The sequence below is a fragment of the Lichenostomus cassidix genome, chromosome 17 (genome assembly GCF_008360975.1).
Source record: "Lichenostomus cassidix isolate B80296 chromosome 17, HeHo_3.0, whole genome shotgun sequence".
In the NCBI taxonomy this organism is placed as follows: Eukaryota; Metazoa; Chordata; class Aves; order Passeriformes; family Meliphagidae; genus Lichenostomus; species Lichenostomus cassidix.
In genome coordinates this window covers 10,101,070-10,122,652 of record NC_139497.1, presented here as the reverse complement: position 1 = coordinate 10,122,652, position 21,583 = coordinate 10,101,070, and the positions used below count along the sequence as shown (strand labels likewise).

Sequence of the window (21,583 nt, the reverse complement as noted above, 5' to 3'; positions counted from 1 at the left end):
GAACCCACACGTCCCCAACCTGCCACTGCAGTGGGCTGCAGGCAGTGTGCAGAGAACAGGAGTGGGTCCAGGCAGGAACATGGGATGATGCCTGGGCATGCCCCTGGGAGGGACATGTCTCCTGCCATCTCCGGCACGTCAGGGTCACAGCAAGGGGCTGAGATGAGTTTTCAGGGTTTTCAGCCTCCTAGGCTCTCTAGCACAAAAGCTGGAAATGACCTTGTTTTTAATACTGGTTTGGGTTATTTTTACCATGAATTTTGCACTTCTTCCCTGATCCCAGATGGATGCAGGCAGTGGGCAATGCAGCTCCTGAGGAGGAAGAGCATTTTGGGACAGGGCTCCCTCAAAATCCAGGTCCCCATATAGCCTGTGGCTGTGGATGGGATGAGCTGGGGCTGCAGCTCCACATGGCAGTGGATTTGTGCCCTTGCCCTGGGGCTGGGCTGGGCTGGGCTGGAGGATTCCTCTGAATTATTTCCAGATGGGGATTAATGCAGCAAACCGAGTTTGCTGCAGGATAGATAAACAAATCAAAGCTCCTCAGGATGCTATTAATAAACCCTCTGCCTGCTGCCTCTGTCCCAGATTTGGAACATCCTGGACTTGGCCTGGGGCGCAGCTGTGCCCTGCCTTGCTGCCCTTCCAGCCCCTTGGCTGTGGGGCAGAGTGACAGGGACTCCTCTGGGACCTTGGCCACTGGGGTCTTAATGGGACAGGGACTGCAAGGGTGTGAGTGGGGACAGTGTCCCTACTCTGGGCGCCCAGTCTGGCTGTAAGTGGGATGAGGTTCTGCCAGCTGTGTCACCTGGTCCCCCAGTCTCCACTGAGCTCTGCCAGGTGCCGTGGCACTGGGAGGTGACACCTCTCCTCCCCAGCCTTCAGCTGCTGGGCTTTGGGTGGCTTTGAAGCGGAGCAGATGTAAACAGGGTGGAGGCAGACTTTGAGCCCTATGGAGCTGGCACTGCCATGCCAGGGTGAGGGTAAACCAGTTTTGGGTGGCTGCAGACCAGCAAGCTCACCTTTGCCATGCTTCTCACTGCGGGGCTCCCGGGTGACCCTCTGTGTGCACATAGATGTGTGACCCCATCGGGGAGAAGGAGGCTGGCCTGTGGGACCTTATTGCAGCCCTCCTTATTTTGACATGGCTGGTGGTCTCCTGATAGGGGCAAACAGGGCTTGGACAAGGGCTAGGCTCAGCAGGGTGGGCTGTGGCTCCCAGCAGAGCTCCCCCGTGAGGACCTCCAGGCATGGTGGGACAGCATGTAAGATGGGGTAAGACCTGCAAATGATATGATTTTGTCCCGGCTGTGTTTTGTCCCAGTAACTCAGCCACTTATGGGGGTCTCGGGCCCATAAACCTATCTGTACCTGGCTGGTGAGGCAGCACGCTCACGGGGAATGCTTCTGGGGACGATGAAGGCTTCGAGATGGATCTGGATTTGCTGATTTCCAGCTCTCCAGCCTGCAGCACACACAAGCAGTTAATCTCAGGCCATGAAGAGCTGGCTGCTTACCTGGCTGGAGCGGTGCCTGGTGAAGGGAGGGACGTGGGCACAGTTCCACACCTTGCAGGGAAAGCATCATTGCAAAAATATTTGCTGAAAAAAGTGCAGCTCCACCCCGAGGAAAACCAGGTCCGGGAGCAGAGCCCGATCCAGGCTTGCAGCCGGGAGAGCAGGGGAATGAATGCGGGTGGCTGCAGGGAGCCGAGCACTGCCCGGTGCCTCCAGCCAGCACTGCTGGGCTCAGCCGAGGGCACCGGGCAGGGACAGAGGGCTGGGAGAGGCGGGGGGCTCTAGGGAGCCTGTCAGTGGGGGAATCCCAGCACAGCAGCTCAGGGAGCCCTCTGTGCCTCGGTGGGCAGCCATGGGCTGCTGGAGGGTCTCCAGCCCCGTGCTGACCTTGCTACTGCTCCTGTGCCCTCCAACCTCGCCAGCCTGCCCTGCTGCCTGCCGCTGCTCCCCGGGAGAGGTGGACTGCAGGGAGCGGGGTCTCCGCGAGGTGCCCTGGAGCCTTTCGACCAACACCAGCACCCTGTGGCTCAGCTACAACTTCATCACCGTGCTGGGGCCGCACTCCTTCCCTCCGCTGCCGCGGCTGCAGCTGCTCAGCCTGGTCCACAACCGCCTGGAGCTGATCCACAGCCAGGCGCTGCTGGGGCTCGGGGCGCTGCAGCAGCTGGACCTCAGCCACAACCACCTCACGGTGCTGACCCCCGAGACCTTCCTGCCCCTCACCAGCCTGGCCACGCTCAACCTGGGCAGCAACAGGCTGGAGGAGCTGGATCCTGGGGTTCTGGGTGCCTTGCCCCAGCTCCAAGCACTTTTCCTGCAGGACAACCCCTGGGTGTGCAGCTGCGGCATCCTGCCCCTCTGGCGCTGGCTCAGCCACAACAGGCAAAAAGTGCGAGGTGAGTGCCCAGAGGGCTGTGTCCCCAAGCCCCCCACCCACTCTACACTGGCTGGTCACCCCACCGGGGCTGAGCCAGGACCCAGCACCCTGGCTGCCAGCTGGGTGGTCAGTGCCCTTGGCAGTGCAGTGAGGGTCTCCAGAGCCTGTCCTTAGGCCATAGCTGCTCCTGTGGCTGCTTGGGTGGATACACCCTTCAATCTTATAGTTGGTGCCCACATTTTGACCTTGGTCCCCAGCAGGGATTGCCTGGAAAGGAGGGTTGGGCACTGTCCCAGTGACAAGCACTCAGGACTGTCCCCAGCAGTGGCACCAGTCCTGTCATGTGGCACCAGTCCTGTCATATGGCACCTGAGGGGGTGAGAGGAGCCTGTGTTTCAGGGTGCACATCATTGCTGGCCTATCCAGGATGCAGGGCTTTCAGCCCCTTCCCCAAAGCCTTCATGAACCTGGTTCTGATCCTTCATTTTTTCCCCCATGAGCCCCAGAGAAAGACAGCTCTGCTAGCAAGGTCTCTCCTGCCACTGCTGCCCTCTCCTTCTTGCTTCCAGCTCAGATATGTGACTGCACTTGTGCTGGCTGGGACCTTCTGTGGCATCTCCAGGCTGGCTGCTCACTGCTCCCCACATCTTTCTGGGAGCCAGTCCCTCCACCTTGCCAGCCCATCCCACCCCATCCCACTTGCTGGGGCTCAGGACATAGATTAGTCTGGAACCTTCTTTGTACCCTGACATGGGTGATTCTGGTGAACCTGGCCCCTGTACTCCTGCCCTGGTGCCATCTGTCTCATGCAGACATGCCATCCCCCCTGTCCTTTGCCCCTGCCTTTCCCAGGTGCCCAGTGTGCCCTCCAGCACTGCTTTTCTCTTCCAGAGAAGAGCTTGCTCCTCTGCAGAGTACCGGAGCAGCTGAACAAGTACCCAATCATGGCCTTTGGGGACGAGTCCTTCAGGCAATGCCAGGACACCTCGCTCTCCTCCCAGCACTACATTGCCTTCTTCATCATTGGACCCTTCTCCTTCATTGCCAGCATCTTCTTCTGCACCTTCATGGGCTCCCTTATAGTGTTCTACCACAACCTGCACCGAGAATCCCACTGCTGGAGGAGACCCCGCATCTGCAGAGTCCACTGAGGCAGCCCAGCCAGGCTCTGCCCTGGGCAGGCTGTGCTCCACACCCATCTCCAGCTGCCTGCACCCACCTACTGCAGACACATCCCTGTGGACCAGCGAGAGGAAGTTCTGTTCCTGGAATTGCTTTGGATTTCCTCAGTCCCCCAAGATGGTGCCAGGTTGCCTCTGCCAGGGGGCAGCAGCCGCCAGCTCAGCTCCCTGCAGGGCACAGGCTGACCACAAATGCATTCACAGTTTTAGGAGGCTCCCCCAGGCCACCCTCAGATTGGCATATCACCTTCCTAGGGGCATCCAGGTGATTCTTCTCCCCTTGTCCCACCTCCTGTGCTGTCCAGGGCACTCAGTGTGCATTTAGAATGCCCCATATGCCTGACTGTGCCTTTAGGTACAGCCTGGGAGACTCTGTGTTCATCTCAGGACACACTGTATTCCTCTTGGCGCCTTTCAGGGCACCCCAGAAGTCACCATTTGCCTTTTGGTGCAGCCCAGGAGTCTCTGTGTGCCTTTCAGTTTGCCCTACTCCCTCCCTGGGCCTTTTGGTGCCTCCAGCACACTCTGACTGCCCTCAGTGACCCCAGCATCCTCAGTGCTTTTTTCTGCGCCCTCAAAACTCCCTGGCTTGGTTTTCCCTGCACCCAAATGCCATGTTTGGCTTCTGTGTGCTGGCAGGCATTGGTTTGTCTTTTGGTGTAACCCAGAGCTCTCTGTGTGTCTTTTGGTACGCCTGAAGATCTGTGGGTTGTTTGGAGCATTCCAAAGTCTTCATGGGGCTTTCAGACCACCCCAGGCCTTTCAGTGTGCTGCCCAAGGACAGGGCTGGTTAGAAAATGCTTCTTTTGATAGTTTTCTTCCACTGAGTCAGGAATGCTGATGCTGCTCTGCCAGCAACCAAGATCCAGGGTGAGGCTGAAGTTTAGAGTGAGGGCCAGGAAGAGCCTTGAGTCGCCACTGAAGTGGTTCGGCAGAGGAGCTGCCAAAGGATGGGTGAGGCTACCCTGGTTTCTCTTTCAATAGCTTTTCCCTGGGCTATAACTTATCCCAAGCCAAGGTCTAGGGTTAGCTCAGTGATGGGAGTGGGGACAAAAAAGCCCTTTACAGCACAGAGCTGCAGCCCTGGCTGCTGCCTCACTTCCCACTGCCCACAAAACAGGGTGGGGGCTGCCCCTGCACCTCCTGCCCTGCTCCCTCCTGCCCTTCCCTGTGGAAATGCTGCTGGCAATGCTTAGTGAGCGTGGAACGATCTAGAGCTGTGCTTCAGGGGAAAGCACAACCTGAGGTGACAAAAACGTTTTTCAAGAAGAAACAACAGCCCTTTTTGGCCTGATCTCTCAGCCACTGCAAGTTGATCAGAGCCACAATGAGATGCTATGACCACCAGCCTTGTTCACTCCATCTCCTGCCCACACAAGAGCTGGGACCTGCCAGGGATGTGGCAGGAGTCAGTGCATCCTTTGGCAGGCTCTTGGCAAGGGGTCAGTAACTCACACATAAATAAACCAAATGTCATCTCAGTTGCAGCTTGCTCCCAGTTTTATTTTCAAGAGAGAAACCAAGCCAGTGTGCTGCCACATGGCCAGATTCCTACTTCCTCCTCTGTTGTGGGGCTGGGGGGCTGCAGGGAAGCAGCATATGCTCCTGTGCTGGCAGTCCTGCACCTGGAAGGGCTGCAGGACCTCCACCAGGATTGTTGTCTTGCCTTTCCCATGAGCAATCCCAGTTCTCCTAGACCCTCTCTAGACAGCATTTAGTTATTCCCAAGAAGGCCTGGGCTTCCCATTGGGAGCTAGGACCTTGTCATCCTGCATTGCCATCTGAACCCTGCTCTTTGCCTCAGACCATCCTGAGGCTGAGCCCCTATGACTCTCCAGGGGCTGGGCTGGTGCTCTCAGCACATGGGGAGCAGCCTGTGAATGGGTGATGCTCCTTCAGTTTAGCCTTGGGGGACCTTTCTGTTTTGGAGATCACTTGATGGACCTCCCTGTGGGTGGGCTGATGTGGGGGGTCTTCCCTAATGCCTTCATCCCTGCAGTCCATCCTCTGTTCCCAAAGGCTGGCCCCATTGGCCAGGCCCCACACTGGCTCTCAGGAGATGGGGAGCCCAGCAGTGGCAGGGCAGTTTTCCCCAGGATGGAGGTGGGACAGGGCCAGCTGGTGTGGTGCTGGTGTTTGGATTGTCTCAGACTGTTCCCATCCCCTCGCTGCATGGCCTGTGCTCCACCCTGGCTGTCCAGGCTGTCTATCACCTGGGTATCCCGGAACAGTAATGCCCTTTCCCTCCCAGTCTCCTCTACAGCTCCTGGCCTTTCTCCCTACTGGTTTCTCCATCCCTTCCTGTCCCTCTGCTGTTTGCAGACCCTGCAGCAGGGCTGGGTGGGGCTCTGATTCACTACAGGGCTGCCTGCCAGCTTTGTCAGAAGTCAGAGACAGAAAGAGGCACACAGCTCTGGAATAAACCACTTCATGATCCAGTCTAGACTTTACTGAGCTCTTGCAAAAACTTGGTATTACTGTAACATTAATGTATAAAGTAGAATGGGTCCGATTTCTCAGCTGGAGCTAGATGAACTTGATGGAGCCACAGCAGTCAGTGGGACGATGCTCACAGACCTCAGCTGCCATGTGAAAGCCCTGCCCGTGGGGCTGCTGCCCGCGGGGGCAGCCTGGGGCAGGGAGGAGCCAGTTCGTGCCACTGGGGCTTGGTACCACGGTGCAGGTGGGGTTTCCATGTTGGCAGGAGACGGGATGTGATGCTGCCCGTGCACGTGCAGTAGCTGCTCATCCCCAGCCGGGCTGGTGCCAGATGCTTCCCCAGTGCCGCCGTGTCCAGCCCTGCTGCCAGCGCCCGCGGCGAGGGGCTCAGGGTGCTGCCACGTGGGCTTGAGGGGAGGAGGGTGCGGGGAGGGACGGAGTCAGCCTGGCTCGTTTGGTTCCCTTCTCCTGGACTGGGATCTGGTTGCCACATCTCCAGGCTCAGGCAGATGCAGCACCGTGAGCTGGGGCTGCAGGGCTGCCGCGGGAGGTGCTGGCAAGCTTGAACTGTAGGTGAGGGTGGCAGGGAAGCCGCCCGTGCTGGCTGTGGTGCCCTGACAGTGCAGACAGGCTGGGTGGCTGCTGCAGCACCGCAGCGAGCCGTGACCAGCCAGCAGCATCTCTCCTTGCATTGCTGGTGCTGAGGCAGTGTGGAGCTGGGGTAGAGGTCAGTGCAACCATCCAGAGCCATTTCCCGTGGAGAATTCCTGGCCAGGAGAGCTGCTGTGTGAGTGCTACATGCTGGCCGTGGCCAGGTCCTGGGGATGTTTTCTGTGCAGGAGAGGTGGGAGCTGGGATCTTGGCTTACGGCGCTCCACGGGCTCCGGAGCACCGGGATGAGCACAGGGGCAAAGGCTGCAGGGTGGGAGCTCTCCTGCTGCAGCCACACCATGGACAAGAACTGAGCCACAGCTCAGTTGGGCTGACCGGGAAGGAAAGGAAGAGGGTCCATCCCCTGTGAGATGCAGAGCACATATCTTCCAGCTCCTGTGGCAGACGTGAGGGTCGCTTGGCACAGTAGGAACGTGTGCCCAACCTGCTGCACCACAAACTGGCTGCTCTAGTTGCTCAGGACCTTGGGCACATCGCTGGAGCCCTCTGGGTGGTGGGAGACATGGAGCACACGTCTGAGGGGCTGTGTGTGCTCGCAAGGCTGCAGCCCGCAAGGTTAAGCACGTTTTTGTGGTCTGGCACCAGCTCTTCCCCGCTACCATGGCAGAGCAGGCACTGTGTGCCTTCCGCAGTCCTTTCCCCTTGCACAGAGCCAGTCAGTGGTAATTCTGATTATTGTGGCACTGTTTGGAAGCAATTATGTCTGTACAGTGAAGTCCAAACCTTGTCCTGGTCCTGCCGTGCTTCCTGGGGCACGAGCATGGCAGCAGGCCTAGGAAGGGAGGGAGATATACAATGGAGTCACTGTGTATGGATGAAGGATGCTTTCCTCCCATCTCACCCAGAAGAACCCATCAGTGTCCTTTGAAAGGCAGTCCTGGCTGTGCCTTCCTACTGTGTTGGGCAAGGACTGATGGCCCTCGGGGAGAAGGTCACACCACAGTGCTGACTGAGGGGTCGGAGAGGTTGAGCTGGCCAGTGATGTCAGTGGGGTGATACTGCTGCAACACACAAATAGACAGACAAGGAGAGAGAAGTGTTAGGCAGTTCTGGCACTTGTCCCTGCTGCGACTCATATCCCATGTGTCCCTACAGGATATCTCTTGGGGGTGATGCAACGCCCCAAAAGCTGCTGCTGGCTGAGGTCCCCTTCCCAATGCAAGCCACGCTTGTGCAGAGGTCGTTGCAGACACTCTGCAAGCACCCTAGTGCTGGGCAGAGGGGACACCCAGGAGCGTGGTGCAGTTTCTGCGGAGCGTGGCTGCCACGTCACCCGCTGAGCCAGGCCCTCTCTGCTCTGGGAGGGCTACAAAACAAAGCCTATGACTCATCAGCCCAGCCCACGCCTGAACCTGTGTTTGGAGGGTCTCGCTGGGTTTTGGCACCTCTCTGGTGCCAGATTAAGCTGTGCTTTGAGGCCAGGGCGTTTCACCTCCTTTCTTGAATGACCCTGCCATGGCTGTCCTTTCATGCAGGTGAGATGTGTGGTGTGGCTGACTTGTGATAAAATGTGGAGTCGATTGCTAATGTGAAAATATGGCCTATGTTGGGGATGTGGCCTGGATTTGGGGTTCTGAGCTCCTTGCGGATGGGGTGGCTCAGCATGGGAGAGACCTCCCCTGCTGCAGTCCCATCAGCAAGTGTGGGGGAGAGCAGAAATCTCTTGCCATCCATGGGCAAGAAAGAAAGTCCTTCCTCCCCAGGCAGGAATTTGCAGCTGGGCAGTTATTTTCTCCCTTCCTCCTTCCATACTCTCTTCCTCTCCCAGCTCCACTCTCCTAACTCCAAACCCTGATGTTGAAGCCCTGTCCAGCCCTGCTGTGGGAGCAGGTGGCCCAGAGCATCCTGAACTGCCCTCTGGGGTCCTGAACTGGTGCCAGGGCAGGAAAGGCTGCAGCACAGACCCTCTCCAGCGACATTTTCCCAGCCCTTGCACCACCCTGCCCAGGAGGGCCAGTGTTCTGAGGGGCTCTGGGGGGCTCCTCGGTGACAGATTTTACCCGCCCTGCTTTGGTCCATGGCAGCTGTGGCCTCCGTGGTGCTGCAGGCAGCTCTGGCACTGTGGCTACCCTGTGTGCTGCACTCTCTGCCTCCTGCCACAGGCAGGGCTGGGTGCCCCGAGGATTGCGTGGGGTCCTTGGGGCTGCCCTGCCCAGCCCAGCTTTGTGCTTCCCCAGGACCCTTCTGCAGGAGCTGCTGGGGCAGGGCCAGGACCCAGCGTGCTCCCGTCTCTCTGGTGCCATGCTGGGGACACACTGACACCCAGGGAGCCTCTAGCGGGATCATTCCGTCACTTTGGGCACTAGCTAAGATTCCAATGGAGCCTCTGGGAATTCCTTGGCATGGCCTTACTTTGCTAAGGGGCAACAGCTTGGCCATCACCTGTTGGCACAGAGTGGCCAAGGCCATCCCCATGTCACTCTGCCGCCCTGGGGGGAGCTTTTTGTGGCTATTCATCAGCCCACCAAAAAACACTCCTCTCTCCCAAAAACAGGTGCAGCCACCCCCTCCTCATGAAAAATTTGGATTCCAGCTAAATGCAATGTTTCCATGGCAGAGCTGCTGGGAGGTGTGTGCTCATGGGATGGGGCTTGATTCCCACAGGGAGGAGAGGTGACCGGGAAAGGGTAGAGGCTGGGTGACTCACTGGTGGGGGAGAAGGAGGAACTGGAGATAAAAAAATGAATGGGTAGAGGAAAGGTCCTTTGTTAAACATCCTGCCTGATGCAAGGGGGGTGGTAGATGCGGTGTGTGCCTGTGTGTGTGTGCCTTGGTGTTTGTGAATGTGGCTGCTGAGGTGGTGTAGCAGGGGAGGCTGGGGCCTTCTGGCCTCTCTGCACAGCTCTGGGGGTGGGAAACGCTAAAACAATCAAGTGAAATGGGCAATCTGGCCAGAAAAATTAAAATACAAGAGCATGGCTTTTGATTTGAAAGCATATCTCCTCCAATCACAGAGTTATCACAGGGTAACATTCTCATTTACTTTTTTTTTTTGTGTAAAGTTCATGCATGCAATTTTTAATAATAAAAATTAAAATTAAAATAAAAAAAGGAAAAGAAAAAAAAGCAAGAAAACGGTCATATCAAAACTATGTTAAAGTAGAACTAATGCTAGAAGCACATATCAGTAATTTAGGGTAAATAATGTTACAGGGATGGTGCAATAATCCCCAAACCAAACATTATAAAGCCAAGAAATTAATCAATATTAACCGTAGAAGAGACTCAAACATGTTAAGGTATGGAAGTGAAGTGAAGGCACCAAAAACTTTAAATGACAACCAGGAAGAAAATATAGACAAGAACTTAATGTCTTTAAAAATGACTTCAACCTAACTGGGCTCATATGGTAGTCCCTGTCCAGTGGAAGATTTTCCGGAAGAATTTTGGTTTGTTGTTGTGGTTTTGGTTTTTTTTCAATTGAAAATTAGGATTCCAGCTAAATGCAATCTTGCTGTAGAAAATATTGACTTCCCTTTAGGAAAAAAAAAAAAAAGTTGTCTTTGACCTACTTTTGGTTCTTTTGGGCCAAAAACTAGGCTCTTTCTCAGCCAAGAAGCGTTTGGCTTTTGGACAGCTGATCCTTCACTGAAAAGGTGACCTTTTCCAGGAAGCCCCTCGGTTCTCGCCCAGCTCTGGCACCATCCCCACGGCCGCAGGGCTCCAGCGCCACGCAGCGCCGGCCCTCGCCGGGTGGTGACGTGGGACAAGTGCCATGCTGTGCCCGGGGGCCGCTCGGAGCTGGCAGTGTGGCTCTGTGGGGGCTGGCGATGCAGGGGGCTAAGGGACCTGTGCACCTCGATACGTGTCTGTACGCAATGTGCCGGCTCGGAGGTGTCTGTGTGGTTTATGCGTCTCACATGGCGTCTGTGGGGTTGCAGTATCGTGGGTGGCTGCGATGGATGGACACGTCAGCTCTGCCAGTGCTACTCGAGTTGCAGGAGCTGCCTATGGGGAACACATGCATCTCCTCCTGGGGCGGTGGGGATGATGTGCCGCGGAGAGGCTGTGCAGCTCGGGTGATGGTGGGCGCTAGGACGTTCAGAGTGGGGTGGAAGCTTCCCAGGGCTGTCTTGGCTCCATGGTGCCAGCCTGTCTCTCTGGCACTCCTGAGGGACCATTCTGCAGGGCTGCAGAGCAGAATCCATTTTTAAAACTCTCGACAATGAAAAGGAAAGAAGCAAGGCCACCAGGTCTGCGTCTTTCTCTTGCTAGCCAGGAGAGCCCGTGGGGCTGGGGTCAGCCTGGCCTTCCAGCCCCATGGGCTCTCCAGCCTTGCCCATCTAAGACCTGGTGTGGGCCCGTGGCTCTGCGGAGCGTCATGAAACAGAGCACCTCGCTGCTTTCTCATCTTTACAAGGACCCCAGGCAACGTGCCCCAGCATGCTACGGACTCACGGGGCCTTCCAGCAGGAGGGCATTGGGGTCTCTGAACCAGGGCTGCTGCACGGAAGTGGAGGTCACCAAGCACAGGCTGTGACGTGAGCTGGTGGCAGCACCCTCCCGCTCGCTGCTCACCCTGCAGAGCAACCAGCAGGTCTGCCCAACATCACCACAAAGCTTGCTCCACCACGGACCTCCTGCAATAGCTGCTAGCCTCCAAGTTGGCTGTTGGCTTGGATGTTCACCCCTCTGGCCTGTTCTTGACCCAGCTAGCCCAGATCCCTGGGGAACATGTCCTGGGACCCCGGACATGTCACCCCACAGCAGGAGGAGGACTGTGATAGGCTTCTCAGCAGCGGGGAATAGTTGATCATGCAGCTGCCCCCAAAGTGGGGAGCATCTTCTGGGATGAGTGGGGTCGTCTCCCTCCACAACTTGCCCATGAACAATGTCCCAGGAAGAGCATGAGTGGGACCCAAAGCATGGGTAGCCCTGTGTTGTGCTGGACCCCAGTGGATGTGGGAAGGGGAGACAACAGCTCCATTGCCCATTCATGGGACCTGTGGTGCAGGTGGGCCCTGGACCTGGTCAGCTCAGGGCATTGGGGTGCCCCTGGCATGAGGCAGAGAGGGCTGTGGGCTGGTTGGTGTAGGGTGGATGCCACACCATGGAGCAGGATCAGGACAGGATGCTTCCCTGAAGAAGGTGCAATGTGGGAGGTACCAGGGGTGCCACACACCAGCTGCCCCATTTTTCTTGGGTTCTCCCCCTCTCCTCTGCTCACTGGTGACACTGGTTCCCCCAGGTGCCCAGAGCACCATCATGCTTCTGCTCTCCCAGGACAGAACCCCTTGGTTTCCTAATCATGGAGTAGTTCAAAGACAACAGAACATGGGGGTCTACTCAGGACATGCAGAAATTTCTGCAAATTTTTCTCCCCTCTTTTGTCTGTGAATCCCACCTTTTCCTCACTCTTGCCCCACCCCCTGCACCGCCCACCCCATCTCTGTCTTGTCTGCCCCCCCGTCATGGCACAGGCCACAAAGGCACAACCTGTGACCTCCCTACAGAGCTGCTCAGGGGGTGCAGCAGTGGGGAGAGGGGACTCCAGACATGGGGGCATAACTGGGACAAGGTGTCACTCAGGGAGCATGGAGGCAGCACAGGAGATGACAGGGATGTTCCCCATGGGATACGGAGGATGAGTGGGAAGAGTGTGGGTGTCCCCCCATGACTTCCAGGCTTCGAGGTGACAGTGAGAGGAGCACTTTGTGTGAGATGGTGGCAGTCGAGCCCTGCCGAGGGCTCAGCTGTCCCCAGGGCCACGTTGCAAGGGTGCTCCAGAAGCTTCTTGGTATGGAGCCTGCGCTGGTGTCAAAGGCAGCCTCCTCCATTTCTCATACAGAGCCGTGGCCCCGAGACCCCCTGCGATACCACATGCTGTCCCCGAGGCGCCCAAGCCTGCGGCTGGGGACGGGCCACCTCGCCACAGGGGCCACATCTCCCCGCGCTGCCACTGTCCCCCCGTCCCCGCCGCGCCTCGGGCAGCCTGGCGGGGACCTGCTCTGAGCAACCCCGGGCACAAACCCGCCGGTCGCCTCGGGGAGGGGATTTTGGCAAGCCCATCGCGCCAGGAGGTCGGGCAGCAAAACGCAGCGGGCGCTGCCACACGAGACAACAGAGTAGCCACAGTGCAGAGTGTCATACAACAGACGGCGACATGCAGAGGGACACGGCTCAGTCCAACAGACCAACAGCCCAACCTGACGCTGAAGTGTCTGAAGCTCCAGCATGAGCAGACACATTTGCACATTTGGAAACAGCTGGCTTTAGAGGCAGCAATTTGGAAATGTTCTCTGGTTATGTGAGAGCAGCAGAAAACACAAGTTTGAACCAAGGCTGGGTCTTTAACAACCTCCTCTTTTGAGCCTTTTCATCTCTTTTCTAGAGCTGCATTACTGCTGACGATAACCAGAGACAGCTGTCACTCCTGTGCGAGGACTATTCCGAATGCTAATTGTCACAAACAAAAATCACATGTAGAGAGTGTGACACGCATGGCTCTTGGTGAGGTGACACGGTGCCCAAATTAAATCGGGGTGATTGTTTTTAGGCATACAATGACAAACAGGTACAAGAACACTTAGGAACAGAAGAAAAAAAGAAAAGAAAAAGAAAAAATGTCATCAGTTTCAAGAGGTCAGCACCGGTAAGGTGAGCGAAGCACAGAGAGGAACATCAGAAATCATCCAGGCAAAAAGAAAACAAAAAAACAAAACAAAAACTCAGTTGCATCTCCCGACTCATCACAGGACTCCAAGCCACCTCCTGCCTGCCCTCCAGGATCCCAGCATCCTTTCAGGTACACGGGATGACTGACTCACTGACTGACTGACTGACTGGTGACGAACATGAGCTATGCATGTACACTGGCAGCTTCGGGATGGGTGTGTGGCAGTCGATGGGATGGCAGAAGAGAGAAAGAGAGAGAAAGAGAGAGGGCATAATTGTTCTTCTTCCTCTTACCGTATCCTTGGAGGACCTACGTCTCTTGAAGCTGGAGGCCAGGGTGGAGGTGATGGACCTAAAAGTGGCTTTCTTTTTAGGGTCAGGTTCTGCTCTACCACTTTTTCTATCCTAAAATGAATATGTATAAGTAATTAGATCTCTAGTGTGTTGTTGGAAACTCTAAATCTATTTGAATACTGCCCCGTGTCATGGCCTTCATTTAGGTGAGAAAGCTACTGGAGGTGTTCTGCCACTCCCAGTCCTCCAAGGGCCTCCGTGACCCATGGCTATGGCACAGCCACCACACTGCTACAGCTACGGGGGGGCCGGCCTCGCATCTGGAGCGCTGGGAACCCCTCTGGGAAGTAGCCCTGCTCTCCTGGTGTCTGCAGCCAGGCTGGCACAGCTGACCTCGCTTCCTGGGGATGCTCTGCCTGGCGCCCTGCCCCTTGCTTCCACCGCTAGCCTGGCTGGACCGAGACGTGAGATGCTGCACCTACCACTAAAAAAAAAGTGCTCAGGGCCTTTTCTGAGGCTGAATCCTAGTGCCACAAGAGAGAGAGAGGACTGCATTGAAAGAGAAGTCATTGTATGAATATTCTGTAAAAAAAAAGTGTTCAAAAATTCAAATGATGCAGTTGTGCAAAGCCGAACGTGGTTGTTGGTGGTGGTTTGGTTTGTTTTCCAAAGTAAAACAGGCTAAAAAACAAAAAGGAAACTGGAAGAAAAAGAAAAGTAAATAAAAAATACAAAGAAAAAGAAAGGGAGGAAGCAAAGCATTAGTGCCATGATGTCGTCGGGTCAGGATGAACTCAAAGAGAAACAGAACTGAAAAATGTAGGCATTGGAGTTAGCGAGTCGGACCTGGTTGGCGCAGGCTGGGAGCACCAGCCGCCATGGTGCGGGGGCCGCGGGCCGGGGGGCCCAGCCGCGCTCGGCGCCGGGCGCTGGCAGCGAGTCCTCCCCAATTGCTTTCGTGCCAATGAGTGTGACCTTTCCGACGGGGGACGGAGTGACCAGGTCTGGCTCTGCTACCGCACGGGGGTAACCAAAATGTATCCCGCTGGTGCGTAGAGCATGCTCGGGGATACATTTGCTCCTCCTTCTCAGTTCTCTCTTTTGCGGACATGCACAAACGGAAAGGAAAGCAAGATGAATGGAATGAAATGTCTTTTTCTTCCATGGCATCTCAGGAAATAGCCATGGCAAAACTGTGATCCCAAAAACCATTATTTTTGTTTGTTTGTTTTAACAAATAAATCTTTCCACTTGCCTACCTTCTAGCAATGTACCAGATACTAGTGCTCTGACGTTTCCTCCTGTGGAAAAGTCTTACAATGTCAAACGGCTCTTTACCATGAGGCTGTTTACCCCCACAGGGCAGCATGCTTTGCTCACAGTCCCACAGACTCTGCCCAAGGACCCAGTGCAGTATTTTCTAGAAGGTTGGCAAGTGAAAAATGGCAGTGCGACTAGTGTGCTCTGTCCCAGCAGCCTGAACCCCCTCGGTGCTGCTGCTTTTTGGTAGCAAAGGAAAAAAAAGGAAAAAAAGGAAAAAAAATTGAGAGATGGCTTTTTCGAGACTCTTTCCGGTGAACTGAACCCAGCGAGCTCTCAGGATACAGCAGCCTGGCCTCGTGCTCCCCTTGCTGCTCTCGGGCAGGCGCTTCCACCCGGACAGTTCCCCGCACGCCCCAGCCAGCGGGCTCCTTGCGGGATCCCCGAGCCTCCTTCTCTCTCTTTCCTTTGCTGGCTCTGCTCCGAGCGGCAGTGTCCTTTAGGCACCTAAAGGAGCTCTTGCTCTTTGAATGCTGCTGTGCTTCCCCAAGGGAAAAACCAGCCTGGGCAACTCAGACAGAGCCTCCAGCTGCCCTACACTGGGGGTCAGGGGCACTGTGGCGCTCAGCCCCAAAAGCAGCAGGAAAAGGGAAGTGTGAGGCTGGTGGCCCACGGATGTGCCCATGGCTCAGTGTCACTGCCAGGCACCTCTGACCCTCCTGGGCTTCCCTGCCTGAGTGGCACAGAGATGTTCCAGGAATGGGAGAAGCCTGGGAGAACAACAACCCCATTGAAGGAGCCCGAGGGGGCCTTGGCTCTGACAGGGACTGGCACTGCTGGCTCCTGTGTGGGGAAATGTCCTTGTCTCCAAAGGACAAGAGCACGCACCACCTCTTTTTGGAGTTGGTCCTGGGTATGGCAAGGGCTACTGCACTGTTGGGGAGCAGGCAGGGAAAGGGAGGTGATGGAAACCATCCCTGGAGCATTCCTCCACCTGAGCACCGGGCAGGGATGGTCAGTGGCAGTGGGCTGACCCTCCCATCTGCTGGTGAGCACAGCCGGAGCTGGGCAGCAGGGCAGAACCTGCAAAGGAGCCATGCTGGCACTGCCTGCTCGGCCAGGGTAAGGTGTAGCTCTGGCACGTGGTCCCCAGCAGAGCAAAGTCCCCATCCCGAGCTCCACTGGGGGCATTTTGGCCAGGCCTCTGTCCCTGTTGGAGCTGTGCTGGGAGAGACAACATTGGCCAGGGGCAGCTCCCAGGGACAAGGCAGGGACACTACCCTACAGCTTAACAGGCACCCAGTAACACCCAGCTGGAGTTACTGGGGGTGGGGGACAGAGGGCCCCATGCTAATCCACAGCTCTGCATTCACTGATTTGGTGAAGGAATGGAAAACGCACCTGGTGGTGATTTGCTCTAAAAACGGTTTGTCCTACCTGCAGGTTTTTCCTCCACACATTAACGGCCGCAAACGCCAGCTGCATCTGCTTCCTCCGCGCGTCCTTATGCCTTTTGTAAGCTATCTCTATGAATATTAAAAATATCCCGGCAACAATACCTCCAGCCACCAGCATAAACACACCTGAAATAAGCAGGAAAGTTACAGCGGGCAGTGGAAATTGCAACATGTCCCCTCATTTCTTCTGCCTCACTCTGTCAAGCTGGGGTCCCCCCGCCATCCCCCCCAGTCCTGGAGAGCCAGTAGGGGAACTCAGCCTGGGCTCACGTTGGGCACCTGAGGGAGGTCAGTGCCAGCTCCAGGGGGCACAGGGCACTGAGCTGCAGCAAGGCTGGGGACAGGGACCGTGAACCCAAGGGTAGACCCCATCGCCAGGACTGTGGGGTTGTTTGCACCAGAACCCATCTCCAGTGCTCCACTTTGGCTCGTTGGGAAGCACAGCCATGCACAGAGCTCTGTGCTGTCCTTGGATGCCTGCAGCCCTCAGGGCTAACATTTTCGGAGTGAGGTCCGAGGAGGTGGAGCAAAATGCCTCCTTTCTCTGTGCTTGTGACCCGGCCAGCAGTGCTGGTGAGGATAGGGTGCCATCCAACACCCCTCATCCCTCATGACTGCACTGTCTGGGTGTAGGAAATGCAGCACCACCTCAGTGCAAAGGGACAGCCTGTCTGGGGGTTCTCACAGTCTTTGCAAGACGAAAACCCCTTTGTATTGATTATCCTTGTCCTGCTCCCTGCCCAGGGCTCCTCAGGACTGGCTACCCCTTGCCTCTAGCCCCCTCCTGCGGCAGGTTTCTTGCTCGCCTCCCTCGAGGTGCTGTTCCCCTCTCCTCATCGGTGACAGCTCTGATTGCACTGTGACAGCCACAGGGCAGAGGGAGGGGAGCAACCAGGGCAGCCTCACCAGGGAGAAGGGCACCCAGGAATGGTGGGGGAAGCTTTGTGGAACTGTTTGGAACAAGGTGGGAATGGAGCCCACCTCAGCAGCCTCCCAGCACCAGGAAAGCACAAACCCAGAAGCAGCAGAGGTTTGGCCCAAGAGGAGAGCCCCGGAGAGGAGAATGTCTTGAGCAAAAGCAGGCTACCCAGTGAAAGGGAAGAAAGAGGTTTGCAGAACAAACCTGCCATATTTTCAAAGGTGAGTGTTGCTGGGGCATTGCTACGGGAATCACACTCTTGATACCTCACCCAAGTCTTGTCCAAATCCTCCATGAAGCCGTTCTCGTGGGACCTGGAAGCACAAGGAGACAGGACAGGGTAGTCACTGGGGACCTCTCACAGCCAGCTGGGGCACACACTCTGTGCCTTCATGCCCTCTCTGCTAGGACTCTGCGCTTGCCTGCAGCCTACAAACAGGAGCCAAGGCTGTGCTGGCTGCAGGTGTGTGCAAACAGCTGTGTGGCCTTTGCACAGAGTGTGCAGGGCCTGTCTGCCAGCACTGCACAGGGCCCACACACAGGGCAGCCATGTGAGCAGGAACCCACAGCTCCCCAGGGCCACTGCTTCTGGGGCACCTCTTGGGCAGAGGCTGCTGCCAGGAAGAGCCGCGTGTAAGCCAGGTGTGCTCCTGAGAAAGGATGGAGCTCCACCTGCCAGGACCACTTGGAGCTCAGTCAATGCTGGACCCCAGTCCTTTCTGGTGACCCCTAGCACCCTCTAGGTCAGGGCACTGCTGCCTGGCAGCTCCCTGCAGTGCACAGTGAGGACTGGGACACCCCAGCAGCTTGGTGTCACAGCTTGGGAGAAAACCGTGTCCTCACAGTGCATGCTTCTGCCTGAGCAGCTCATGGGGATGCAGGTGGGCACAGAGCACACATCCCACCACAGGCTCCCTTCACTTTCCTTGCTCTTGTTCCTGGCACATCCCCACCACCTTCCTGGGCCACCTGCAGCCCTGGGCTTCCCCATCCTCTCCCAGGAGGACACTGAGGACTCCTGTGGCCTCTTCAGGCTTTTCACATGGTTGTCCCAAATCCCATCTGTCCTGCTGCCACCCATCCCTATAGTAAGACCATACAACAGATGGGGTCCATGGCTTCCTATATTACCCTGTCTTCCACATCCTGTCCATACTTGCTCAGGCCTTTCAGGCTCTTTCAGGCCTTTCACCTCTGCATCTTGGGCAGGACCCTGGTGGTTTATGACCATGTCTCTCCTAAAATGAATACCTCCCTCCCTTCACTTGCTGCTTCCCAGCTGCCTGTTTCTCCATCATGACATTTCTCTGTCTGCAATGAGTGTGGCATTTCCAAAGTAATACAAGGAAATCCCTTTTCACCCATATCAGACTGACTTGTGACACTCCACACTGCAGGTGAGTGCTGCTGTAAAAGCCTTGGACTCAGAGGGGGTCCTGACATATCTCAGTGTAACAGGAATCACCAGAGTTGAAAGAAAAACCCCTGGAAGACCAAGCCAGGGCAGTGCAATGCTGTTGGACAGGCTGAACCCTGAAGGAGGAGCAAGAGAATGGCAGCACCCACACCTTGCTCACAAGGACCTGTTCTGGATGGCCCCTGCTGCTCTCTGCCAGCTTTGCCTACACTCCTGGCTGAGCATGACTGCTCCCTGCCCTGCTCTGCCCTCCTGCCAGTTCCCTGCTGCTTCCCCAGCCCTGTGAGCCAGGCTGAGGCTGTGGGTGCCCACCCCAGTCACTCAGTGTCCCCTTTGCCAGGATGGAATGGCAGCCTCTGGCACCCCTGTCCCTGCAGAGCTTTCCAGGGTCGGCTGGCAGTGCCTGGCATGAGGCCACTTGTGTGCTAACACATGCAGCATTTGGGGCAAGCCCCACACCAAGAGCCAAGTACAGACTTGAGGATGGCCAGGGAGACGTTCTGCTTCCAGGGGCTGTCCTTGCGCATCCCAATCCCGAAGCCAGAGCGGAAGAAAAGCTCCCCTGTCGTCACCAGGTCACACTTCTGGGAGGCCTCAAACTCCAGCACCGCCGAGTCCCAAATGAAGGCATGGAGCTTGCTGGACACAGAGAGAGGATGGACAGGTCAGGCTGGGCAGCCCAGCTTGTCTGCAGCCACCATTTGAGCAGTGAGAGTTCTCCCAGCCCTAATTTAAACACTGAAGTCACCCAGCCTTGCACTGAAAGAAGAAAAGAGGCCAGAAAGGGAGGCCGTGGCCAGGGCTCTCATTGTGCCATTCCCCATGCAAACCTTGTGCTCCCCACCCAAGACCCAGAGCACAGCAGGACTGGGCAGATCCACCCAGCACCAGCTGGTAGGTCCCATCCAGCCATGCCTCCAGCTTTGTCTGACTTGCTCCACCCTGCTATAGCTCCCTGAAGCCCTTCCCAGCTAGACCAGGCAAGGTCTAGCCCTACTCACTTGTCCCTCACTGCCTGGATGGCTTCAGCAGCACTCTCGTAGTTGTGCTTCTCCATGTGTCTGTACATGGTGCTCAGCTCCACCTGCCGTCGGAAGTAGATGTCCACGGAGCTCTGCTTCACCGTGGCGTAGATGAACTTATCCGAGGGGTTGCGCAGCTGAAAGGCAAGGGCAGAGCTCCTATTTTTTTCTGTCCTTCCTCAGCAAAACTGAATCACCCCAAAGCCCTGTTTCCTAATTTCCTGTCTTCTTCAGGGACCTGTTCCCTAGAGAAGACCTTGATGACCTCAGAGGATGCCATATGGCAGCAAATGCTCTGGGACCATGGTGCTGGGGCAGGGGATGCCATGGGACAGGGACACTGTGGTATGGAGGGTGCAGGAGGCCTGTGGATGCCATGGGGCTGGCAGTGCAGTGGGCAGGAACAGCAGGCTGTGGGATGCTGTGGGTCAGTGCTGCTGCAGGGCACATTCCTGCATGCCTGGGCTGATGAGCTGTGGCTGTGTCCTTGCCAGAGCAGGAAATGGATTTGAGGCATGTGGAGAGTATTGACTGCACCGCAGGGACAATTTCATTAGTTATAACTCATCCATAATGAATCGTTTCCTCGTTGGTTGGTGGAAGCTCTCCAGGAACTGGCAGGCAGTTTGACTGCAGAAAGGCTATTTCTGGACAGGTTGTTTTCCTGCTGATCCCTACCCATGTCTGTCCATTCCCACCCAGGGTAGGGGTTCAGATTCACCAGCGCCAGCCCAGGCAGAGCTACCTGGTCTGCCCCCCCGCACAGATCACAGCCATGGTAAATCAGGGCTCTCGTAACTACAAGCCATGTTATATGCCCCAGAGAAGGGGGAAGCAAGTGAGGGGTCATTACCCGGGGGTCATTAATGCCTGTGATCCTCTCCTCAGGTCGGTCTAACACCAGGAACGCTGCCAGGTTGGCAGTGTATGAAGCCACAATGATCATAGCAAAGCCAGCCCACACCATGCCAAGGATACGAGCAGAGAAACTCCGGGGAGCACCTGGAGGGAGACAGAAGAGATCAGACTGGCGTGAAAGGGCTTGGCTTGGTCACCAAAGCCATGTCAATCCACATGAGCCCAACGGCAGCTGCAGATGTGCACCACCTATCTGCTCTGCCAGCAGCTCTGCAAGGAGCTTCTGCATTGCCCAGACCAAGAGAAGGGCAGCTCCTTCTGATGCACATTGTGTACCACCCTGAGACGGTGGGTAGCCCTGGCAGGGGATCCAGCCCATGTTTCCCTGTTTTCTATTACCAGTGCTGGGGATGGCAGGACAGCCCTCCCAAGTGCCACAGGTGTGCTCCCAGGTTCCACTCAGCATCACCAAATCTCCTACCAGCCTGCTCAGCCTGCTCCAGGGAGGGGTCAGGGTATGAGGTCCCCACAGGGACCATGTGAGAGGGGGAGGCAGTGAAAGAGGGCAGGGGCTTCCCACCTCAGCCTGGCCAGCTCAGAGCCAGGGCTGCAGGGCAGAGCAGTCCCACTGTAAGCTGTGACTCACCTTCTCCAATGCCAGAGTTCAGCAGGACTCCCCAGGAGAACCACATGGCCGAGGAGAGAGTGAGGGCATCTTCCTCCTCCTCCTCACTGTTTACTTTGAACCGGCCAAATGGGCTGGAAAATGACAAAGAACCCTTCTCATTCCCCTTACCCTGAATCCCAGGGCTCCCCACTGTGTCCTGTGTGTCCTGATGTAGCTCTGTGTCACTTGTCCCTACAGACTGTGCCTGTGACCCAAACAGCTCTTCCCCGTTATGCCCCACTGCCTGCCACATCCCCTCTGCTGCTCTGCAACCTGTCCAGCTCACACTGGTACCAATCCCATCACACTCTCTCCAGACCAGAAAGAACATCCAACCCTGGCCAGCTCAAGCCTCTCCCACTGCAGCAGAGGGCTCCCTGCAGGTTAG

At 56.4% G+C, this 21,583-nt stretch overlaps 2 protein-coding genes across 19 annotated transcripts in view; one reads left to right on the top strand and one right to left on the bottom strand.

Annotated features, from left to right (window-relative positions):
* Positions 1–1,638: 1,638 nt before the first annotated feature.
* Positions 1,639–5,056, top strand: LRRC26 (leucine rich repeat containing 26). The gene is made up of 2 exons (XM_085076500.1): positions 1,639–2,413; positions 3,286–5,056. Exons 1-2 carry the CDS (start codon positions 1,690–1,692, stop codon positions 3,543–3,545), a joined length of 984 nt encoding a protein of 327 aa, XP_084932626.1. The 5' UTR covers positions 1,639–1,689; the 3' UTR covers positions 3,546–5,056.
* Positions 5,057–6,002: 946 nt separating this feature from the next.
* GRIN1 (glutamate ionotropic receptor NMDA type subunit 1) overlaps positions 6,003–21,583 on the bottom strand; it is a 38,878-nt gene continuing 23,297 nt past the window's right edge. For 2 of the 18 annotated variants that reach the window (XM_085076479.1, XM_085076481.1), the window contains 9 exons: positions 21,175–21,287; positions 20,524–20,672; positions 19,650–19,807; positions 19,126–19,287; positions 17,436–17,545; positions 16,293–16,438; positions 14,442–14,693; positions 13,596–13,706; positions 9,373–10,816 (listed from right to left, as the gene is read on the bottom strand). In XM_085076479.1, the coding sequence (XP_084932605.1) occupies positions 10,613–10,816; positions 13,596–13,706; positions 14,442–14,693; positions 16,293–16,438; positions 17,436–17,545; positions 19,126–19,287; positions 19,650–19,807; positions 20,524–20,672; positions 21,175–21,287 (1,405 nt within the window). In that variant the 3' untranslated portion in view covers positions 9,373–10,612. Of the gene's footprint in view, positions 7,688–9,372; positions 10,817–13,595; positions 13,707–14,441; positions 14,694–14,854; positions 14,897–16,292; positions 16,439–17,435; positions 17,546–19,125; positions 19,288–19,649; positions 19,808–20,523; positions 20,673–21,174; positions 21,288–21,583 lie in introns of those variants that run through there. The other 16 variants (XM_085076490.1, XM_085076491.1, XM_085076487.1 and 13 more) reach the window with 13 other exon arrangements.

What these genes read in the sequence shown, in the direction of transcription:
- LRRC26 (XM_085076500.1), top strand. Translation starts at nt 1,690, where the DNA reads ATGCGGGTGGCTGCAGGGAGCCGAGCACTGCCCGGTGCCTCCAGCCAG. An exon ending in CAACAGGCAAAAAGTGCGAG is followed by an intron (nt 2,414 to 3,285) that starts GTGAGTGCCCAG and finishes TTTCTCTTCCAG; the next exon opens with AGAAGAGCTTGCTCCTCTGC.